Source organism: Cebus imitator, unplaced genomic scaffold, assembly GCF_001604975.1.
Source record: "Cebus imitator isolate Cc_AM_T3 unplaced genomic scaffold, Cebus_imitator-1.0 Scaffold20, whole genome shotgun sequence".
NCBI classification, from domain to species: Eukaryota; Metazoa; Chordata; class Mammalia; order Primates; family Cebidae; genus Cebus; species Cebus imitator.
Genome location: NW_016107335.1, coordinates 6,552,194 through 6,569,782, shown reverse-complemented (window position 1 = coordinate 6,569,782; position 17,589 = coordinate 6,552,194). Strand labels below are relative to the sequence as shown.

The following is a 17,589-nucleotide window of genomic DNA, read 5'->3' as shown; positions in this document are numbered from 1 at the left end:
AAAAAAAAAAAAAAAAAAAAACAAGTCTCAGGCCTGGTGCAGAGGTACTTGTACCTGCACTGCTGGATAAGGCCTGGCTTTTGCCTGCTGGCCAGGCCCGTCAGTTCTACCCAGCCTTCTGTGACCTCATTCTCTACCCTGGTTCCACTTTCCACTTTGTGACTTCATCAGTTAAAGATCCCATTTCAGCCACCAAGGTTGAGAGGCCCCAACCTCTGTAAAGAGCCCAATTCCTCTACAGAATCAACCCTGGGGAGGCTTTAGGGCTGTGCTCCTTGCAGGTCATCCTGGATCCACAGTGGTGCACCGGTCTGTGCTGACGTCTTCAGATACCAGTCGATGGGCATTTGGCTCCTTGCTTCCACTGACCTCTTGAGTACTTTCAAAGATCGGAGTCAAGGGCACCCCTGCTGCTGTTTCTAGAGCATCTCTGCAACCTACGGTGGCCTCTCCTCTCTCTGCGGGCAATGGACAGCACAGTCCCTTCAGCCCTGGAGCTGCCCCAGCAGCTGGCACCAAACCTGAGGGAGAAACCGCGGAGTCTGGAAGAGGAGGAGCCGAACCTGCTGAGCAGCTTGGCTGCAGTCCAGACCCTGGCCAGTGTCATCCGGCCTTGCTATGGCCCTCACGGCCGGCAGAAGCTCCTAGTGACCATGAAAGGAGAAACGGTGTGCACAGGGTGTGCCGCTGCCATCCTCAGGGCACTGGAGCTGGAGCACCCCGCTGCGTGGCTCCTCCGGGAAGCAGCCCAAACCCAGGCAGAGAACAGTGGGGATGGCACAGCCTTTGTGGTTCTGCTGACGGAAGCGCTGCTGGAACAGGCAGAGCACCTGCTGAAGGCCGGCCTGCCTCGCCCACAGCTCCAGGAGGCCTACGCCACAGCCACTGCAGAGGTCCTGACCATGCTGCCCTCCCTGGCCATCCAGTCTCTGGGGCCTTTGGAAGATCCATCCTGGGCCCTCCGTTCTGTGATGAATACCCACACCCTGTCCGCCACGGACTACTTGACCAAGCTGGTGGCCCATGCCTGCTGCGCTACCAAGGAGCTAGACGGCAGCTTCAAGCCTGAGCGTGTTGGAGTGTGCACGCTGCATGGGGGTACACTGGAGGATTCCTGCCTCCTCCCGGGGTTAGCAATCTCTGGGAAGCTCTGTGGGCAAATGGCCGCAGTGTTGAGTGGTGCCAGGGTGGCTCTCTTTGCTTGCCCCTTTGGTCCTCCCTGTCCAAATGCACCAGCAACGGCCCGTCTCTCTAGTCCTGCTGATCTAGTTCAGTTTAGTAAAGGAAACGACCAATTACTAGGAAAGCTAGTAGGCCAGCTGGCAGCCGCGGAAATTAATGTGGCAGTGGTGTGGGGAGAAGTTGATGAGGAGACCCTCGCACTGGCGGACAAGTATGGTATCATGGTGATTCAAGCTAGGTCTCGGATGGAGATCGTGTACCTGAGTGAGGTGTTGGACACACCTCTGCTGCCTCATCTGCTCCCTCCCCAGAAGCCAGGCAAGTGCCAGAGGGTTTACAGGCAGGAGATGGGAGATGGTTTGGCTGTGGTATTTGAGTGGGAATGTACAGGCACACCTGCCCTCACCGTGGTCCTCAGGGGAGCCACCACGCAGGGGCTGCGGAGCTCAGAGCAGGCCGTCTACCACGGCATTGATGCCTATTTCCAGCTATGTCAAGATCCCAGACTGGTTCCAGGAGCTGGGGCCACAGAAATGGCTTTGGCAAAAATGCTCTCTGATAAAGGAAGCAGATTGGAAGGGCCCAGTGGGCCTGCATTCCTAGCATTTGCCCGGGCCCTGAAGTGTCTTCCTAAAACCTTGGCAGAGAATGCAGGCTTAGCTGTCTCAGATGTGGTGGCAGAAATGAGCGGAGTGCACCAACGTGGGAACCTTCTAATGGGTGTGGGAGCGGAAGGAATAATAAATGTGGCCCAGGAAGGGGTGTGGGACACCCTAATGGCCAAAGCCCAAGGATTTCGAGCGGTGGCTGAGGTGGTGCTGCAGCTCGTGACTGTAGATGAAATTGTTGTGGCCAAGAAAAGTCCCACACATCCGCAGATCTTCAATCCTGACTCTAAGAAGGCAAAGAAACACCCACCTCCTGTGGAAAAAAAAAATCCTTGGAATGAATAAGTAGTGACACCCTCCATAAAACAGGGATTGCCAAGAAGGGAACAATCACCCCAAAACTGAATGTTTGCCTTTATTCCATGTTTGGTACTTGATTCAGTTTCTTTAAATAAAAACAACATGAAGGAACATAAAAGTTCTTTTCACAGAGTTAGTTCCTTTCCAGTTCTCAACTTTTTCATTTCCTGTTTCTCTCCATCAGATTCTGTTCCTTTCCTATGATAAGAGCAGGATTCAATTCTATTAAGATTTTTAAACTGAGTACCTATCTGGTCTTCAGGCATGCAAAAAACAGTGCAGCAATCTCTTCTCTACTATTTGAGCTTTTCCTGCATGATATTCTGATATATATGGACTTATGTCTAAATGTCACTTAAGGAGTCTGAAAACATTGGTTGCAGCTTATAAGAGTGGCCAGTCATTCCTGTTGTGGTTATTTGAAAAAAAAAAAAAAAAGGGACTATGGCCCAGTACAATGGCTCATGCCTGTTATCCCAGTTCTTTGGGAGGCCGAGGTGGGAGGATTACCTGAGGTTGGGGGCTCAAGACCAGCCTGACCAACATGGAGAAATTCTGTCTCTACTAAAAATACAAAAGTTAGCAGGGCATGGTGGTGCATGCCTGTAATCCCAGCTACTTCCTTGATACACTGCACTCCAGGCTGCGAAACAAGAGCTAAACTCTGTCTTAAAAAAAGAAGGGGCTATCTTTTTTTTTTTTTTGGAGATGGGGTCTCACTCTGTCACCAGGCTGGAGTGCAGTGGCACGATCTTGGCTCACTGCAACCTCCGCCTACTGGGTTCAAGTGATTCTCCTGCCTTAGCCTACTATGTAGGACTACAGGCACGTGCCACCATGCTCAGCTAATTTTTGTATTTTTTAGTAGAGATGGGGTTTCACCATGTTGACTAGGATGGTCTTGATCTTTTGACTTCGTGATCCACCCACCTCAGCCTCCCAAAGTGCTGGGATTACAGGTGTGAGCCACTGTGCCTGGCCAGGGCTATCATCTTAAAGCACGAGAGAGAGAGAGAGAGAGAGAGAGAGAGAGAGAGAGAGAGAAAGAGAGAGAGAAGGCAAGAAAAGGAGCTGGTGTGGCGGCAGTCAGAAATTTAACTTAAAAAAAAAGTCTTCACCTCGCACAGTGGCTCATGTCTATAATTCCTGTATTTTGGGAGGCTGAGACAGGAAGATCGCTTCTGTCCAGGTGTTCAAGACCAGCCTGGACAACATAGTGAGACCTTGTCTCTACAAAAAATAAAAATAAAAATAAATTAGCCAGGCTTGGTGATAGGTACTTGTAGTCCCAGCTGCTCAGGAGGCTGAGGTGGGTGGATCCCTTGAGCCCAGGAGGTCGAGGTTGCAGTGAGCTGTGATTGCGCCACTGTACTCCAGCCCAAGCAACAGAGCAAGACCCTGTCTCAACAGAACAAAACAAAACAAAACAAAAGCCAGCAAACATCCTTAACATAGATAACAGAAGATTAGAACACATACCTTAGGGCTGTGCTAAGGTTGTTGTGTAGGGACGGAGAAGCTGAGGGTAGGGGGCAGGGCTAGGACTGGACAACCTTGGGCATTAAAGAAGGGGATTGAGCAGAGCTGAGTGGGTTCAGCACCTAATAGCCAAAGCCTTTTCCACTTTAACCATCCAAGTTACTACAGAAAAAGATCAGAACCTAGGCCTAGCGCAGTGGCTCACGCCTATAACTCCAGAACTTTGGGAGGTGGGCGGATCACGAGGTCAGGAGATCCAGACCATCCTGGCCAACATGGTTTAACCTGGTCTCTACCAAAAATGCAAAAATTAGCTGGGCATGGTGGTGTGCGCCTGTAATCCCAGCTACTCAGGAGGCTGAGGCAGGAGAATCACTTGAACACAGTAGGCAGAGCTCGTATTGAGCTGAGATCCCACCACTGCACTCCAGCCTGGGTGACAGAGCAGGACTCCGTCTCAAAAAAAAAAAAAAAAAAAAAGAAGAAACCATTACCTTATAGCATGTATATCCGTTGCAACACAGCAAAAAAAATTTTTTTTACTTAATTATTTTTTGAGACAGAGGCTTGCTCTGCTGCCCAGGTGCAGTGACTTGTGTCGCCCAGGCTGGAGTACAGTGGTGTGATCTCAGCTCACTGCAACCTCCACCTCCCGGGCCCAAGTGATTCTCCTGCCATAGCCTCCTGAATAGTTGGGACTACAGGTGCCCACCACCAGACCCGGCTAATTTTTGTATTTTCAGTAGAGATGGGGTTTCGCCATGTTGGCCAGGCTAGTCTCAAACTCTGGACCTCAGGTGATCTACCCACCTCGGCCTCCAAAAGTGCTGGGATTTACAGTACTGGGATTTACAGTACTGGGATTTACAGTACTGGGATTTACAGGCGTGAGCTGCTATGTCCCAGCCCAATTTGCTACGCCTTCGTTATGCCTAGAATCTAAGTATCCTCTTTAATGTCATCTTTAAATGTCCTTTTTTTTTTTCTGGAGACAGTCTTGTTCTGTCAGCCAGGCTGGAGTACAATGACACAATCTTGGCTCACTGCAACCTCTACCTCCCAGGTTCAAGTGATTCACCTGCCTCAGCCTCCCGAATAGCTGGGACTACTGGCACCCATCACCATGCCCGGCTTTTTTTTTTTTTTTTTTGAATTTTTAATAGAGATGGGGTTTCACCATGTTGACCAGGCTGGTCTTGAACCCCTGACCTAAAATGATTCACCCACCTTGGCCTCCCAAAGTGTTGGAATTACAGACGTGAGCCACTGCACTCAGCCTAAGTGTTCTCTTCAGTTGTTAAAACATGTGACTCAAACATCAAGTTGCTTTTTTTTTCTCCTACTGACTACGGAGAAGTTGATCAGAATTTGACCTCAATTTGGTCAAATCCAGATTCTTCTGAGGTTATAGGGTCAAGGTCTCCTAGCATGCTAGGTCTCAGTCTCCAAAGGCTTTGGCTTTGGGGTTGGCTACATATTTCTCTTCCAAGATGAGCTGCTTGCTTCAATTCCAAAAGCAGTTGAATTTCAGAAATGACAATTCCTGGAGCACATTTCCTATAAGAACTTGTAGCTGGTGGACTCATCCCAGATCCCACCCAGCTTTGTGATGCTGCTTTACTGTGCTCCACGTGGATCTAGCAAGCAGAGAGCAACAGTCACAACCCGGAGAAAACAGGGGAAGAAAATGAGAACTGAGTCCTGGGAAGGGAAGGAGACGAGAGTCTGACTTGAAAAGTGGAGGCTGAGACTGAGTGGGAACAGCTCATGCACTTAGGCTGTATGTAGGCCAGTCATGGTGGCTCACGCCTGCAATCCCAGCACTTTGGGAGGCCAAGGCAGGCGGATCGCTTGAAGTCAGGAGTTCCAAGATGAGCCTGGACAACACAGTGATAATCCTTTTCTACAAAAAAATTTAAAAATTAGCCGAGTGTGGTGGCATGCACCTGCAGTCCCACCTACTCGGGAGGCTGAGGCGAGAGAATTGCTTGAAACCGGAAAGCGAAGACTGCAGTGAGCCGAGATCATGCCACTGCACTCCAGCTTGGGCAACAGAGCAAGACTCTCAAAATCACCATCATAATAAATTAAAAAATAAAAATTAAGCATGTTGGTGCACACCTGTAGTCCCAGCTACTTGGGGGGCTAAGGTGGGGCGCTCTCTTGAGCCCAGGAAGTAGAGGCTGCAGTGAGCGGTGATTGGGCCACCGCACTCCAATCTGGGTGACAGACTGTGAGACCCTTTCTCAAGGAAAAAAAAAAAAGACTTCAATCTACAAAAACACTGGAGTTCTGATGAAGAGAAAAAGGTATTGATTCCAAACTTTAAAAAGAACTGTGAAGAGAAGATTGAAAACCAAACAGAAAAGAGTTGTCCTAGTTTGCCAATCCTTTCTCTGCATGGGCCAGCCTCTTCTCATGTAAACTGAGTTGTTTCTCTTCTTTATTTTTGTTTGTTTGTTTTTTGTTTTTTTAAAGATGGGGTTTCACCATGTTGGTCAGGCTGGTCTTGAACTCCCGAACCCAGGTGATCCACCCGCCTTGGCCTCCCAAAGTGCTGAGATTACAGTGAGCCACTGCGCCCGGCCTCAACAGTCTTTACTGAACTCTGCCTTCCAGGCCTACAAACCTGAAGGCTATGTAGTGCAGAGGCCAAGAGAGAGAGAAAGCTAAGATTCAGTAGAGGAGCAAAAACCGAAAACATCAACACCCGGGCATCTAAATGGGAGGGAAGGAGAATATCAAGACTTGAGGTCCCAACCATTTGATCTGTAAATAAGCAAAACAAATTTGAAAAGACCAGCTTGTGCTGTGTTTGCACCAAGATGCTGCATCAGCCGTAGACCAGAGGCTAATCGTGGGGTAATGAGAGAAGGAGGTGAAGGAGGAGATCACAAATGGACTTGGTTAAGGTTGGCCAGACCACTCCCATTTCTACCTGAACCTTGCTGGAATAGCAGCTCTGGATGATGCGAGCCATGGATGTGAGGGACAACACTTAAGTATTAACTGATATTAACTGATGGGCTACTTCCCATGTGATTTGTTGCAAATTTTCCCTTGTACTTAGTTGAAAGGGTGCCACTGCCAAAAGGGACGCTGTCCCTGTTGCACTAAAATGTCAAACCTCCAGTAGAGAGGTATGACAGATATTCCTAAAGTAGCTGAGTCACCTTTTTCCCTGAAACATCAAGTGTCCCCCTGGCCCCTGCCGCAGGCTAAAGATCCTCTTTCTTAACTGGGGAGGAAGAAGAAGGAGGTTAGGGTAAGCATGAGGGAGTTGGTGGTAGAGTCTCTGAGAGGGAGTCTACTCACCTCCCCCTGGGTTCCAAGGAGTAAGTTGGGGGAAAGGACAATAGAATCCCCAGCAAACTTTGGGGGCTCTGAGAACAGAGGAGATTCTCTGCTTCCAATCTGGAACCCTGGGGCCCCGAGGAGTTCCGTGTGCCGACAGGACAGCAGAGTGGTAGAGCAGGAATGGCTGTGGCCTCGGGCGGAGATGGGCCCCAGGCAGTTGATGGGATGCTCTGCCTTGCTGAGCAGCCTCAGAGAGCCGCCAGGCCCCCATGTCCCAGCAATGGGTGTCAGGTATTTGCAGACATAGCCCCTGAACCTTAGGGCATTTCAAGATCATGAGAAGAGGTAGGATTATAAACTTTAGCTGAGGCTTGAGAAAGGCAGAAAAGGACCTCAGACCACAGGACACCAAGATGCTGTATTAGCCCGTGGACTGGAAGCTAGTCGTGGGGTGATGAGAGAAGAAGGTAGAGGAGGAGATCAAGAATGAACTTGGTTGAGGTTTGACCTGATCAGGAAAAGTCATGAAAAGCCAAAGTTTACCTGAAATTAACTAGATTAAGTATTTTGCCATCAGGCAGAAAGGGGGCTAGAAATAGAAATACTGAGATGATTTAGTTATAAAAATACAAATACTTCCCACACATTTGAGTTTAGGACTTAAGAATTTAAACTTGGCCGGGCGCGGTGGCTCACGCCTATAATCCCAGCACTTTGGGAGGCCGAGACGGGTGGATCATGAGGTTAAGAGATCGAGACCATCCTGGTCAACATGGCGAAACCCCGTCTCTACTAAAAATACAAAAATTAGCTGGGCAGGGTGGTGCATGCCTGTAGTTCCAGCTACTCGGGAGGCTGAGGCAGGAGAACTGCTTGAACTCAGGAGGCGGAGGTTGCGGCAAGCCGAGATCGCGCCATTGCACTCCAGCCTGGGCAACAAAATGAGACTCCGTATCAAAAAAGAATTTAAACTCTGTGTCTACAAATGTGAATTTTTCTTTTTTTGTGAGATAGAGTTTCACTTTTGTTGCCGAGGCTGGAGTGTAATGGCGTGATCTCGGTTTACCGCGCAACCTCTGCCTCCCAGGTTCAAACAATTCCCCTGCCTCAGCCTCCTGAGTAGTCGGGATTACAGGTATGTGCCACCATGCCCAGCTAATTTTGTATTTTTAGTAGAGATGAGGTTTCTTTTCTTTTTTTTTTTATTTTTTAAAGACGGGGTTTCACCATGTTGGTCAGGCTGGTCTTGAACTCCCAACCTCAGGTGATCCGCTCGCCTTGGCCTCCAAAGTGCTTGGATTACAGGCATGAGCCACAATGCCCGGCCGAGATGGGGTTTCTCCATGTTGGTCAGGCTGGTCTCAAACTCCTGACCTCAGGTGAGCCGCCCACCTCGGCCTCCCAAAGTGGTGGGATTACAGGCGTGAGCCACCGTGCCCAGACTTTTTTTTTGAGGCAGGGTATAGAGTCGCTCTTTCACCCAGGCTGGAGTGCACTGGCACAATGTTGGCTCACTGCAACCTCCACCTCCTGGGTTCAAGCGATTCTCCTGACTCAGCCTTCTGAGTAGCTGGGATTATAGGCACCTGCCACCATGCCCGGCTCATTTTTGTAGTTTTAATAGAGATGGAGTTTTCACCATGTTGACCAGGCTGGCCTCGAGCTCCTGACCTCAGGTGATCCACCTGTCTCGGCTTCCCAAACTGCTGGGATTACACGCATAAGCCACATGACCCGCTAGTGTAGTTTTATTTATAAGAGGCATAACAATCCATGAACCAAGATTCAAATATCGTTTCAAGTGAAAATAGTTTCCAAAACTACTTGTGATGTTTTCTACATTAGATTTTGAAAATAATCTTTCCTGCCTTAATTCCTAAAACTAAATAGGAAACATTTCAAAATATACCCAAATGTTACTGAAATTTAAAGTCTTTTTTTTTTTAGTTTTTTTTCAGTTTCCAATTGATAAAGTGGGTTTTAATTTTTTTTCTTTTTTTTTTTAAAGATGGGGTTTCACCATGATGGCCAGGCTGGTCCTGACCTCAGGTGATCCACTCACCTCAGTCTCCCAAAGTGCTAGGATTATAGGCATGAGCCACCGCGCCCGGCAGTGGGTTTTAATTTTTTTTAAAAGACGGGGTTTCACCATGTTGGTCAGGCTGGTCTTGAACTCCCGACCTCAGGTGATCTGCCTGCCTTGGCCTCCAAAGTGCTTGGATTACAGGCATGAGCCACCACGCCCGGCCGAAATTTAAAGTCTTAATTTAGATGTTCAGCATCATATGACAAAGATACAATCTATAAAGTCGATTTTGTGTGTGTGTGAGAATGATTCGAACCAATTTTTTTTTTTTTTTTTTTGAGATAAAGTCTCACTGTTGCCATTGCTGGAGTGCAGTGGCATCATCTCTGCTCGCTGCAACCTCCGCCTCCCAGTTCAAGCGATTCTCCTGCCTGCCTCAGCCTCCCAAGTAGCTTGGATTACAGGTGAGTGCCTCCACGCTCGACTAATTTTTGTATTCTTTTTACTAGAGACAAGATTTCACCATGTTGGCCAGATTGGTCTCGAACTCTTGACCTCAAGTGATCCTCCCACCTCAGCCTCCCAAAGTGCTGGAATTACAGGTGTAAGCCTCCACACCTGACCAAAGTCTAATGTTCTAAAGTCACACTCAGAAGCTAAGCTTTCCTATTTTTGTGTGGATTTTTCTTTTGCCCAGTGCTATCTTCAGCACTATTTCGTACAGAATGAGAATTTCATCAATGATTTAAATACAGAAATATTAATGTAATAAATATTTATTCAAAGAAAATAGTCCTATTTCCCTTTTTGTCACATTTTACTTCATTTTCTGTTATCTTGCAAATTCACTAGGTATATTTGCTTTTTCTCCTCCATGCCATATTTTATTTTCTGTATGTTCTTCATTTCTTCACCAGTTGATTTCAAAACTCTGTTTATTTCTTAGCCATTTCCTTATGTCTATGCCCGTGGTCTCTAGTTTTATATCAATTTCTGTTGGTTTTCATTACAGTGAGTAATTGATTTTGTCTGCCTTTTACTTTATGGCTCTGAAATGCCTGCTCAGCCTCATTTTTTTCCATTTAGATAAATGTATTTTTTGTAGTAGTTTCAGGAGGATAAATATCTATTTTCTCCCTGAGATTTGGATTTTCTTTTTCTTTTGAGATGGAGTCTTGCTCTGTCACCCAGGCTGGAGTGCAGTGGCGCAGTCTTGGGTCACTGAAACCTCAGCCTCTCCAGTAGCTGGGACTACAAGCACATGCTGCCATGCCCAGCCAATTTTTGTATTTTAAGTAGAGATGGTGTTTCACTGCATTGGGCAGGCTGGTCTCAAACTCCTGACCTCAAGTGATCCACCGCCTTGGCCTCCCAAAGTGCTGGGATTACAGGTGAGAGCCACAACACCCAGCCCTGGATTTTCTTAAATTTCTCTTCTTTCGTTTTTTTTTTTTCTCTAATGAGCACTTCAGCTTTTAATAAAATTTTCTTCTTTTATCTAGTGAATACTCGTAAACTTTCTTTTTTTAGACTTATCGAAATGATGAGCTTCCAAGAGTGCTGAATGCTAAAAATCTCCTCTCATTCTGCATACAAACAGTGGAGCTCTGGAAGTAACTATTTACATTTCAAGTCAATAAACCCAAGGGTGCACTTGGGTTTATTGTTGCAACTCGAACATTTATTAAGTGCCAACCCATGTAAAGAATTACCCAGCAACCAGAATTCAACTTGGTCAGCAGGCAAGGAGTCTCAATCAGACAAACTCGCCACTTTGAAATATGAACAATTACATGGAAGATGGCTGGAGAAGACAAGGGTCACATGCTTCTGTTTGCCACAGCAACAGAAATGTCCTGGATGGTCAGCCCCTGGATGAATGGAGCTGTTTTGAAACTGGTGGCATGATGGCAATTTTGAAAAGACCCCGCTTGGATCTCCTGCTGCAGGTGTAACTGACTGAGAACCTCAACTGCTATCCTCTGAATCTACCACCACCGCATTTAAAACAAGGCTGTGCTTCCTGAGGGCTGTCCCCAGCCAGGGACTATGGGATAATAAGGTCAGTTCCTGCCAGATTCTAATGGGGACTTGGGTCAGCCTGGCCAAAAGCATCTCCGAGCTGCACTGCAGTCTGGAACCCCCCTACTTACTCTGTTCCCTTTCCTTCTGGAGGTGGGGGGTGTCAAATTTCCTCATTCTGGCTGGGCAAGGTGGCTCACCCCTGTAATCCCTGCACTTTGGGAGGCCGAGGAGGGCAGATCACCTGAGGTCAGGACTTGGAGACCAGCCTGGCCAACATGGTGAAACCCCATCTCTACTAAAAATACAAAAATTAGCTGGGCATGGTGGCAGATGTTTGTCATCCCAGCGACTCAGGAGGTTGAGCCAGGAGAATTGCTTGAAGCCAGGAGACACAGGTTGTGATGAGAGATGGGAAAGTTTTTCCTCAAAATTTACATGTTAGATTACATTATAAGGAGTTACACTCTCTTGCTCTATGGCCATTATCCGCTATTAGCATAAACATATACCCATGTGTATATATTCTCTAAAGCAGCTACGTCTTTAATCAGCTAACTTGACTCGCTCCGGTATGTCTGAACAGAACTGGGCAAGCTCCAAACCTTGGTGCACGCCATTCCTCATTTGGAGACCCTCCTGACCTTCTCCTGACTAGCTTCCTCTTCTTCCATGTCTTCTTTTCCCTTATCTGTTCAGGAAATTACCAACAAGTTTTTAGCCAATCGGGTCAAGCATAGAATGTGAGGTCCCATTCTGGCCAATGGAAACTGGACACACAGTGGGGTGACTGCATCAGGTTATGAAAGTTATAAATGTCCCTGTCTCCTCTGTTCAGGTGTGCTCTCCTGGCAAGACTGCTGGCGAGTTGCACCCTTCCTGCAGGAGGTAAACTAGCCTTGCTGAGTCATCCATTGTCTCGGTGTGGATTCTTCCCGATGTTATAAACCTGTTTCCAACACAAGATCTCACCACTGTACTCCAGCCTGGGTGACAGAGCAAGACTCCATCTCAAAAAAAAAAAAAAAAAAAAAAATTTCCTCATCCTTCCCTCTGCTTTTTTCTCTCATTGGTGTTTCTCCCATAATCTCTTGTATGAGAATCTTCTTGGCACCTATTTTTCAAAGGACCTGAACCAACATAGGGTGGAAAAATATAAACATAAAATTACTGATTTACCTGGGTGTTGTGGTGCAGGCCTGTGGTCCCAGCTACACAGGAGGCTGAGGTGGGAGGATCACTTGACCCCAGGAGGTGGAGGCTGCAGGGATCCAAGATAGCACCATTGCACTCCAGCCTGGGCAACAAATTGAGATCTCATCTGAAGAAAAAAATAAATAAAGTCAAAAACATAAAAAAAAATTATTGATATAGTTTGGATATTTGTCCCTGACCAAATCTCATGTTGAAGTGTTGGAGGTGGGGCCTGGTGGGAGGTTCTTGGGTCACGGGAGTGGATCCCTAAAGGCTTGGAGAGCCAGTGAGTTCTCGGGAGATCTGCTTCCTGTAAAGTGCAAGCACCTCCCCCACCCATGCTCTAGCCTCTCCTTCTACCATGAGTAAAAGCTGCCTGAGGCCTCCCCAGAAGCCAAACAGATGCTGCTATCATGCTTTCTGTAGAGCCTGCAGAAGCATGAGACAATTAAACCTCCTTTTTTCTTTTTCTTTCTTTTTTTTTTTGTTTTTGAGAAGATTGTGTTGCCAAGGCTGGAGTACAATGGCTTGATCTCGGCTCACTGCAACTTCCGCCTCCTGGGTTCAAGTGATTTTCCTGCCTCAGCCTCCCAAGTAGCTAGGACTACAGGTGCGCACCACCACGCCGGGCTAATTTTTTGTATTTTAGTAGAGACACAGTTTCACCATGTTGGCCAAGATACTCTCGATCTCCTGACCTCAAGATCCGCCCACCTCGGCCTCCCAAAGTGCTGGGAGCCACCATGTATGAGCCACTGTGCCCGACCCTTTTTTGTTTTCTTGAGACAGTCTCATTTTGATGCCCAGGCTGGAGTGCAGTGGCATGATCTTGGCTCACTGCAACCTCTGTCTCCCGAGTTCAAGCGATTCTCCTGAGTCAGCCTCTCGAGCAGCTGGACCCACAGTCATGCACCACCACTCCCGGCTAATTTTTGTATTTTTAGTAGAGATGGGGTTTCACCATGTTGGTCAGGCTGGTCTCAAACTCCTGATCTCAGGTGATCTTCCCACCTCGGCCTCCCAAAGTGTTAGAATTACAGGCATTAGCCACTGTGCCTGTCCTAAACCTCTTTTTTTTTTTTAAAAAAATATTAGAGATGGGGTTTCACCATGTTGGCCAGGCTGGACTTGAACTCCTGACCTCAGGTGATCTGCCCGCCTCAGCTTCCCAAAGTGCTGGGATTACAGGCGTGAGCCACCGTGCCCCGCCAACTTCTTTTGTTTATAAATTACCCAGTCTCAGGTATTTCTTTATAGCAACGAAAAGAATGCCCTAATGTGATTTCTCTCTAACTGGCTGCCTCTTCCTAGGACTTGACTTGCCCTCCCAGGTCAGCAACTCTCCTCAAATGTCAGTCAAGGAGAGACACTTCATTTATTTATTTATTTACTTTTTTACCGACGCCACCACCCCAACACACTTCATTTATAACCAACTACCACACCAGTCTCTTTCATCCTAAGAACCATTCCCTGGCAAGTACTAGAGCCCAAAAATAAAATAAAATAAAATAAAATAAGAGAACATTCCCTATGCCTCTCCTTAAAGGTACAGGAAGGGCCACGCCTCGACTATACCCTCCTCACTTTAACAAGAACACGAACACACACATACACACCACACATTCTTTCTCAAGTGCTATTATTCATTTTGAAGCAAGTATGCTTATCCTTTGAAGGCACTCTCCATTTCTCCTCTTAATGAGGCATAATTTCTACAATAATAACAACACAAATAAAATGCTTCCCATAGGAACGGGAACAGTGGCTGGGCACAGTGGCTCACGCCTGTAATCCTAGCACTTTGGGAGGCCGAGGCGGGCAGATCATCTGAGACCCGGAGTTTGAGATCAGCCTGGCCAACACGGCGAAAACCCATCTCTACTAAAAATACAAAAATTACCCGGGCGTGGTGGTGCATGCCTGTAATCTCAGCCACTTGGGAGGCTGAGGAAGGAGAAGTGCTTGAACCTAGGAGGTGGAGGTTGCAGTGAGCCGAGATCACACCACACCACAGCACTCCCACCTGCGCGATAGAAGTGAGACTCTATCTCAAAAAAAATAATTTCCAAGCCTTGTACATACACATTACCTCATTTGATCCTCATAATAACATCAAGGGTAGACATGACCAGTAGTATTAGCTTCAATTCACAAAGAAAGAAACTGAGACTCAGGCTGATGTCTCTAGGTATCAGTTTCCAAGTCTGTCCAATGAAGGATTAAGCCCTGTGACCTCTAAGAACTCTTCCACTTATTTATTTATTTCTTTAATTTATTTTTTATTTAATAAAGATGGGGTTTCACCATGTTGGCCAGGCTGGTCTTGAACTCCTGACCTCACGTGATCCACCCACCTCGGCCTCCCAAAGTGTTAGGATTACAGGCGTGAGCCACCACGCCCGGCTCTTCCACTTCTAAAATTGTATCGTTTCCATAATTTGTCTGAAATCACTAAGCTAGTAATTAGTAGCAGTTAGGGAGCTGAGAGAATGACTTGGTGCCAGGCTGATTCTCCCACACCGTGTTATCTTTGCTGCCAACAGCAATGGCTAACATCAGCTGTGCGATGTGCCCTGCACTGTGCTAGTTACTTACAAGCCATTGTTTTTTTTTTTTTGGAGACGGAGTTTCGCTCTTGTTACCCAGGCTGGAGTGCAATAGCGCGATCTCAGCTCACCGCAACCTCCGCCTCCTGGGTTCAGGCAATTCTGCCTCAGCCTCCTGAGCATCTGGGACTACAGGCACGCGCCACCATGCCCAGCTAATTTTTTGTATTTTTAGTAGAGACGGGGTTTCACCATGTTGACCAGGATGGTCTTGAACTCCTGACCTCACGTGATCCACCCACCTCGGCCTCCCAAAGTGTTAGGATTACAGGCGTGAGCCACCACGCCCGGCTCTTCCACTTCTAAAATTGTATCGTTTCCATAATTTGTCTGAAATCACTAAGCTAGTAATTAGTAGCAGTTAGGGAGCTGAGAGAATGACTTGGTGCCAGGCTGATTCTCCCACACCGTGTTATCTTTGCTGCCAACAGCAATGGCTAACATCAGCTATGCGATGTGCCCTGCACTGTGCTAGTTACTTACAAGCCATTGTTTTTTTTTTTTTGGAGACGGAGTTTCGCTCTTGTTACCCAGGCTGGAGTGCAATAGCGCGATCTCAGCTCACCGCAACCTCCGCCTCCTGGGTTCAGGCAATTCTCCTGCCTCAGCCTCCTGAGCATCTGGGACTACAGGCACGCGCCACCATGCCCAGCTAATTTTTTGTATTTTTAGTAGAGACGGGGTTTCACCATGTTGACCAGGATGGTCTCGATCTCTTGACCTCGTGATCCACCCGCCTTGGCCTCCCAAAGTGCTGGGATTACAGGCTTGAGCCACCGCGCCCGGCCGTTGTTTTTTATCTTATTTAAATTTTTGAGACATTGTTGCCCAGGCTGGAGTGCAGTGGCACGATCTTGGCTCACTGCAACCTCTGCTTCTCGGGTTCAAGCAATTTTGCTGCCTCAGCCTCCCAAGTAGCTGGGATTAAAGGCGTGGGCCACCATGACTGGCTAATTTTGTATTTTGTATTTTTAGCAGAGATGGGGTTTTTCACCATGTTAGTCAGGCTGGTCTCGAACTCCTGACGTCAGGTGATCTGCCCACCTTAGCCTCCCAAAGTGCTGGGATTACAGGGCATTGTTGAATACCTACTCAGCATCGTCCTCCATCCCTCTGCTTAATTGTATTGATATTTCAGTTACATACACACTTAATGGAGAAGCTGACACCACCCCTGCTCCAAGGATGTACTCTGATCGACACTTTCCATTCTTCTGGCCACGGTCATTGGGTGAGTTGAGGGCTCTGGCCTGGAATGCAGGAACAGAAGTCCACTCTCTCCCACTGGACATATTTTAGGAAGCACTGGCTTCTACTGCCACTGGCAGCCTCTCTGTGGCCCTGAGGGGAAGCTGAGGATTCTTGTTTGAGACTGATAGTTTTTAGTAGCTAAAATCTGAGATGTCTATACTGTATCCTTAAAACTGTGAACAAACAACATAGGCAAAGACAGATGAGGTCACTGAGACCCAGAGAGGTTACTAGACCTCGCCCAGCATACACTACCTACTGGGGGCAGTTAGGCCTAAATTACAAGTCTCCAGCAACTGACCTAGGGTTCTCTTGGCCTCAGCATGTACAGAGGGCCCCATGTACAAAGATTCCGGATAAAAATCAGACTGCGATCTAGCTGATGAATAGAACCCAGAAGTATGTTTGAGGGGGAGGAAGGATGAGGGTAGGAGAGGCCTCCTTCTGTTCTGCTTTTTTGCCCTGAGGGGATGACACTTAACCACTGCGAGGGCTGCAGCTGAGCCCAGGGGTGGTCACACTGAACCAGGACTCCTTCCCTTCCCCCACTCTAAACCTCTGCCAAGCAGAGAGCCTCTGAGACTGCTCTGGAGGAAGGGGCTTCCTGCCAAGTATCTGCCTACCTGGGGCCAGGGTGAGGGCAAGGCTAGTGGCTACATTCTGTGAACAGCTGGAAAAAAAAGTGGACAACACAGTGGCCTTCCCACTCTCCTTGTCAAAAAATAGCAGGATTTTAAAAAAAAGAGGGGGAGGATATTTATTTAATCCTCTTGTTACAAATTAAAGTTGCTGCTAATTTGTTTTCAAAAATTGCAGGAAATAAAGCAAAACAAAGAAACACAAAATACTTAAAAAGAGAATAGCTATTTTCCCAACTCTCACTTATAGGTATATTTATACAATTTTGGCAGAATCCAAAGGGAAGGACAGTTTTGTTAGTCCCTCCCTGATTGCCACAGCAAATGTACCCGCTTATTTACTCCTGAAAGATTTGTTGATCACCTACCCTGTGCCCTGGAGATACAGTTCTGAAAAAACACCAAAAAGGCCTGTGCATCCAGCAGCTCACATCTTAATGGTGGGAGGAAGGAGAAGGGGAACAGATCATAACAAGTAAGTAAACAAAATGATTTCAGACTGTGCCAAGGGCTGTGAGGAAAACAGGGTGATATGATAGGGAGCAGGGAAAAGTACTTTAGTTACAGCGTCGGAAATGCCTCCCCAAGGCAAGGTGGCTCACACCTGTAATCCAAACACTTTTGGGAAGCTGAGGTGGGCAGATCACTTGAGCCTAGGAGTTTGAGACCAGCCTGGGGTTTCACAATGTGAAACCCAGTTTCTACAAAAATACAACAAAAAATAAATAAATAAAAAATAAAGGCCGGGCGCGGTGGCTCACACCTGTAATCCCAACACTTTGGGAGGCCGAGGCGGGTGGATCACGAAGTCAAGAGATCGAGACCATCCTGGTCAACATGGTGAAACCCCGTCTCTACTAAAAATACAAAAAATCAGCTGGGCCTGGTGGCGCGTGCCTGTAATCCCAGCTACTCAGGAGGCT

The 17,589-nt window shown here is 47.3% G+C and overlaps 2 protein-coding genes across 4 annotated transcripts in view; one reads left to right on the top strand and one right to left on the bottom strand.

Annotated features, from left to right (window-relative positions):
• The first annotated feature begins 164 nt into the window (after positions 1–164).
• CCT8L2 (chaperonin containing TCP1 subunit 8 like 2) lies at positions 165–2,241 on the top strand. The gene is given in 2 exon segments (XM_017520018.2): positions 165–2,107; positions 2,109–2,241. Coding segments are annotated over 2 exon segments (1,671 nt in total). The 5' UTR covers positions 165–467; the 3' UTR covers positions 2,140–2,241.
• Positions 2,193–17,589, bottom strand: part of LOC119469771 — a 19,205-nt gene continuing 3,808 nt past the window's right edge. Inside the window, exon 3 of one of the 3 annotated variants that reach the window (XM_037735526.1) lies at positions 2,193–2,348. The gene's annotated coding sequence lies outside the window, so the exon portion shown is untranslated. Of the gene's footprint in view, positions 2,349–12,257; positions 12,296–17,070; positions 17,100–17,589 lie in introns of those variants that run through there. The other 2 variants (XM_037735530.1, XM_037735534.1) reach the window with 2 other exon arrangements.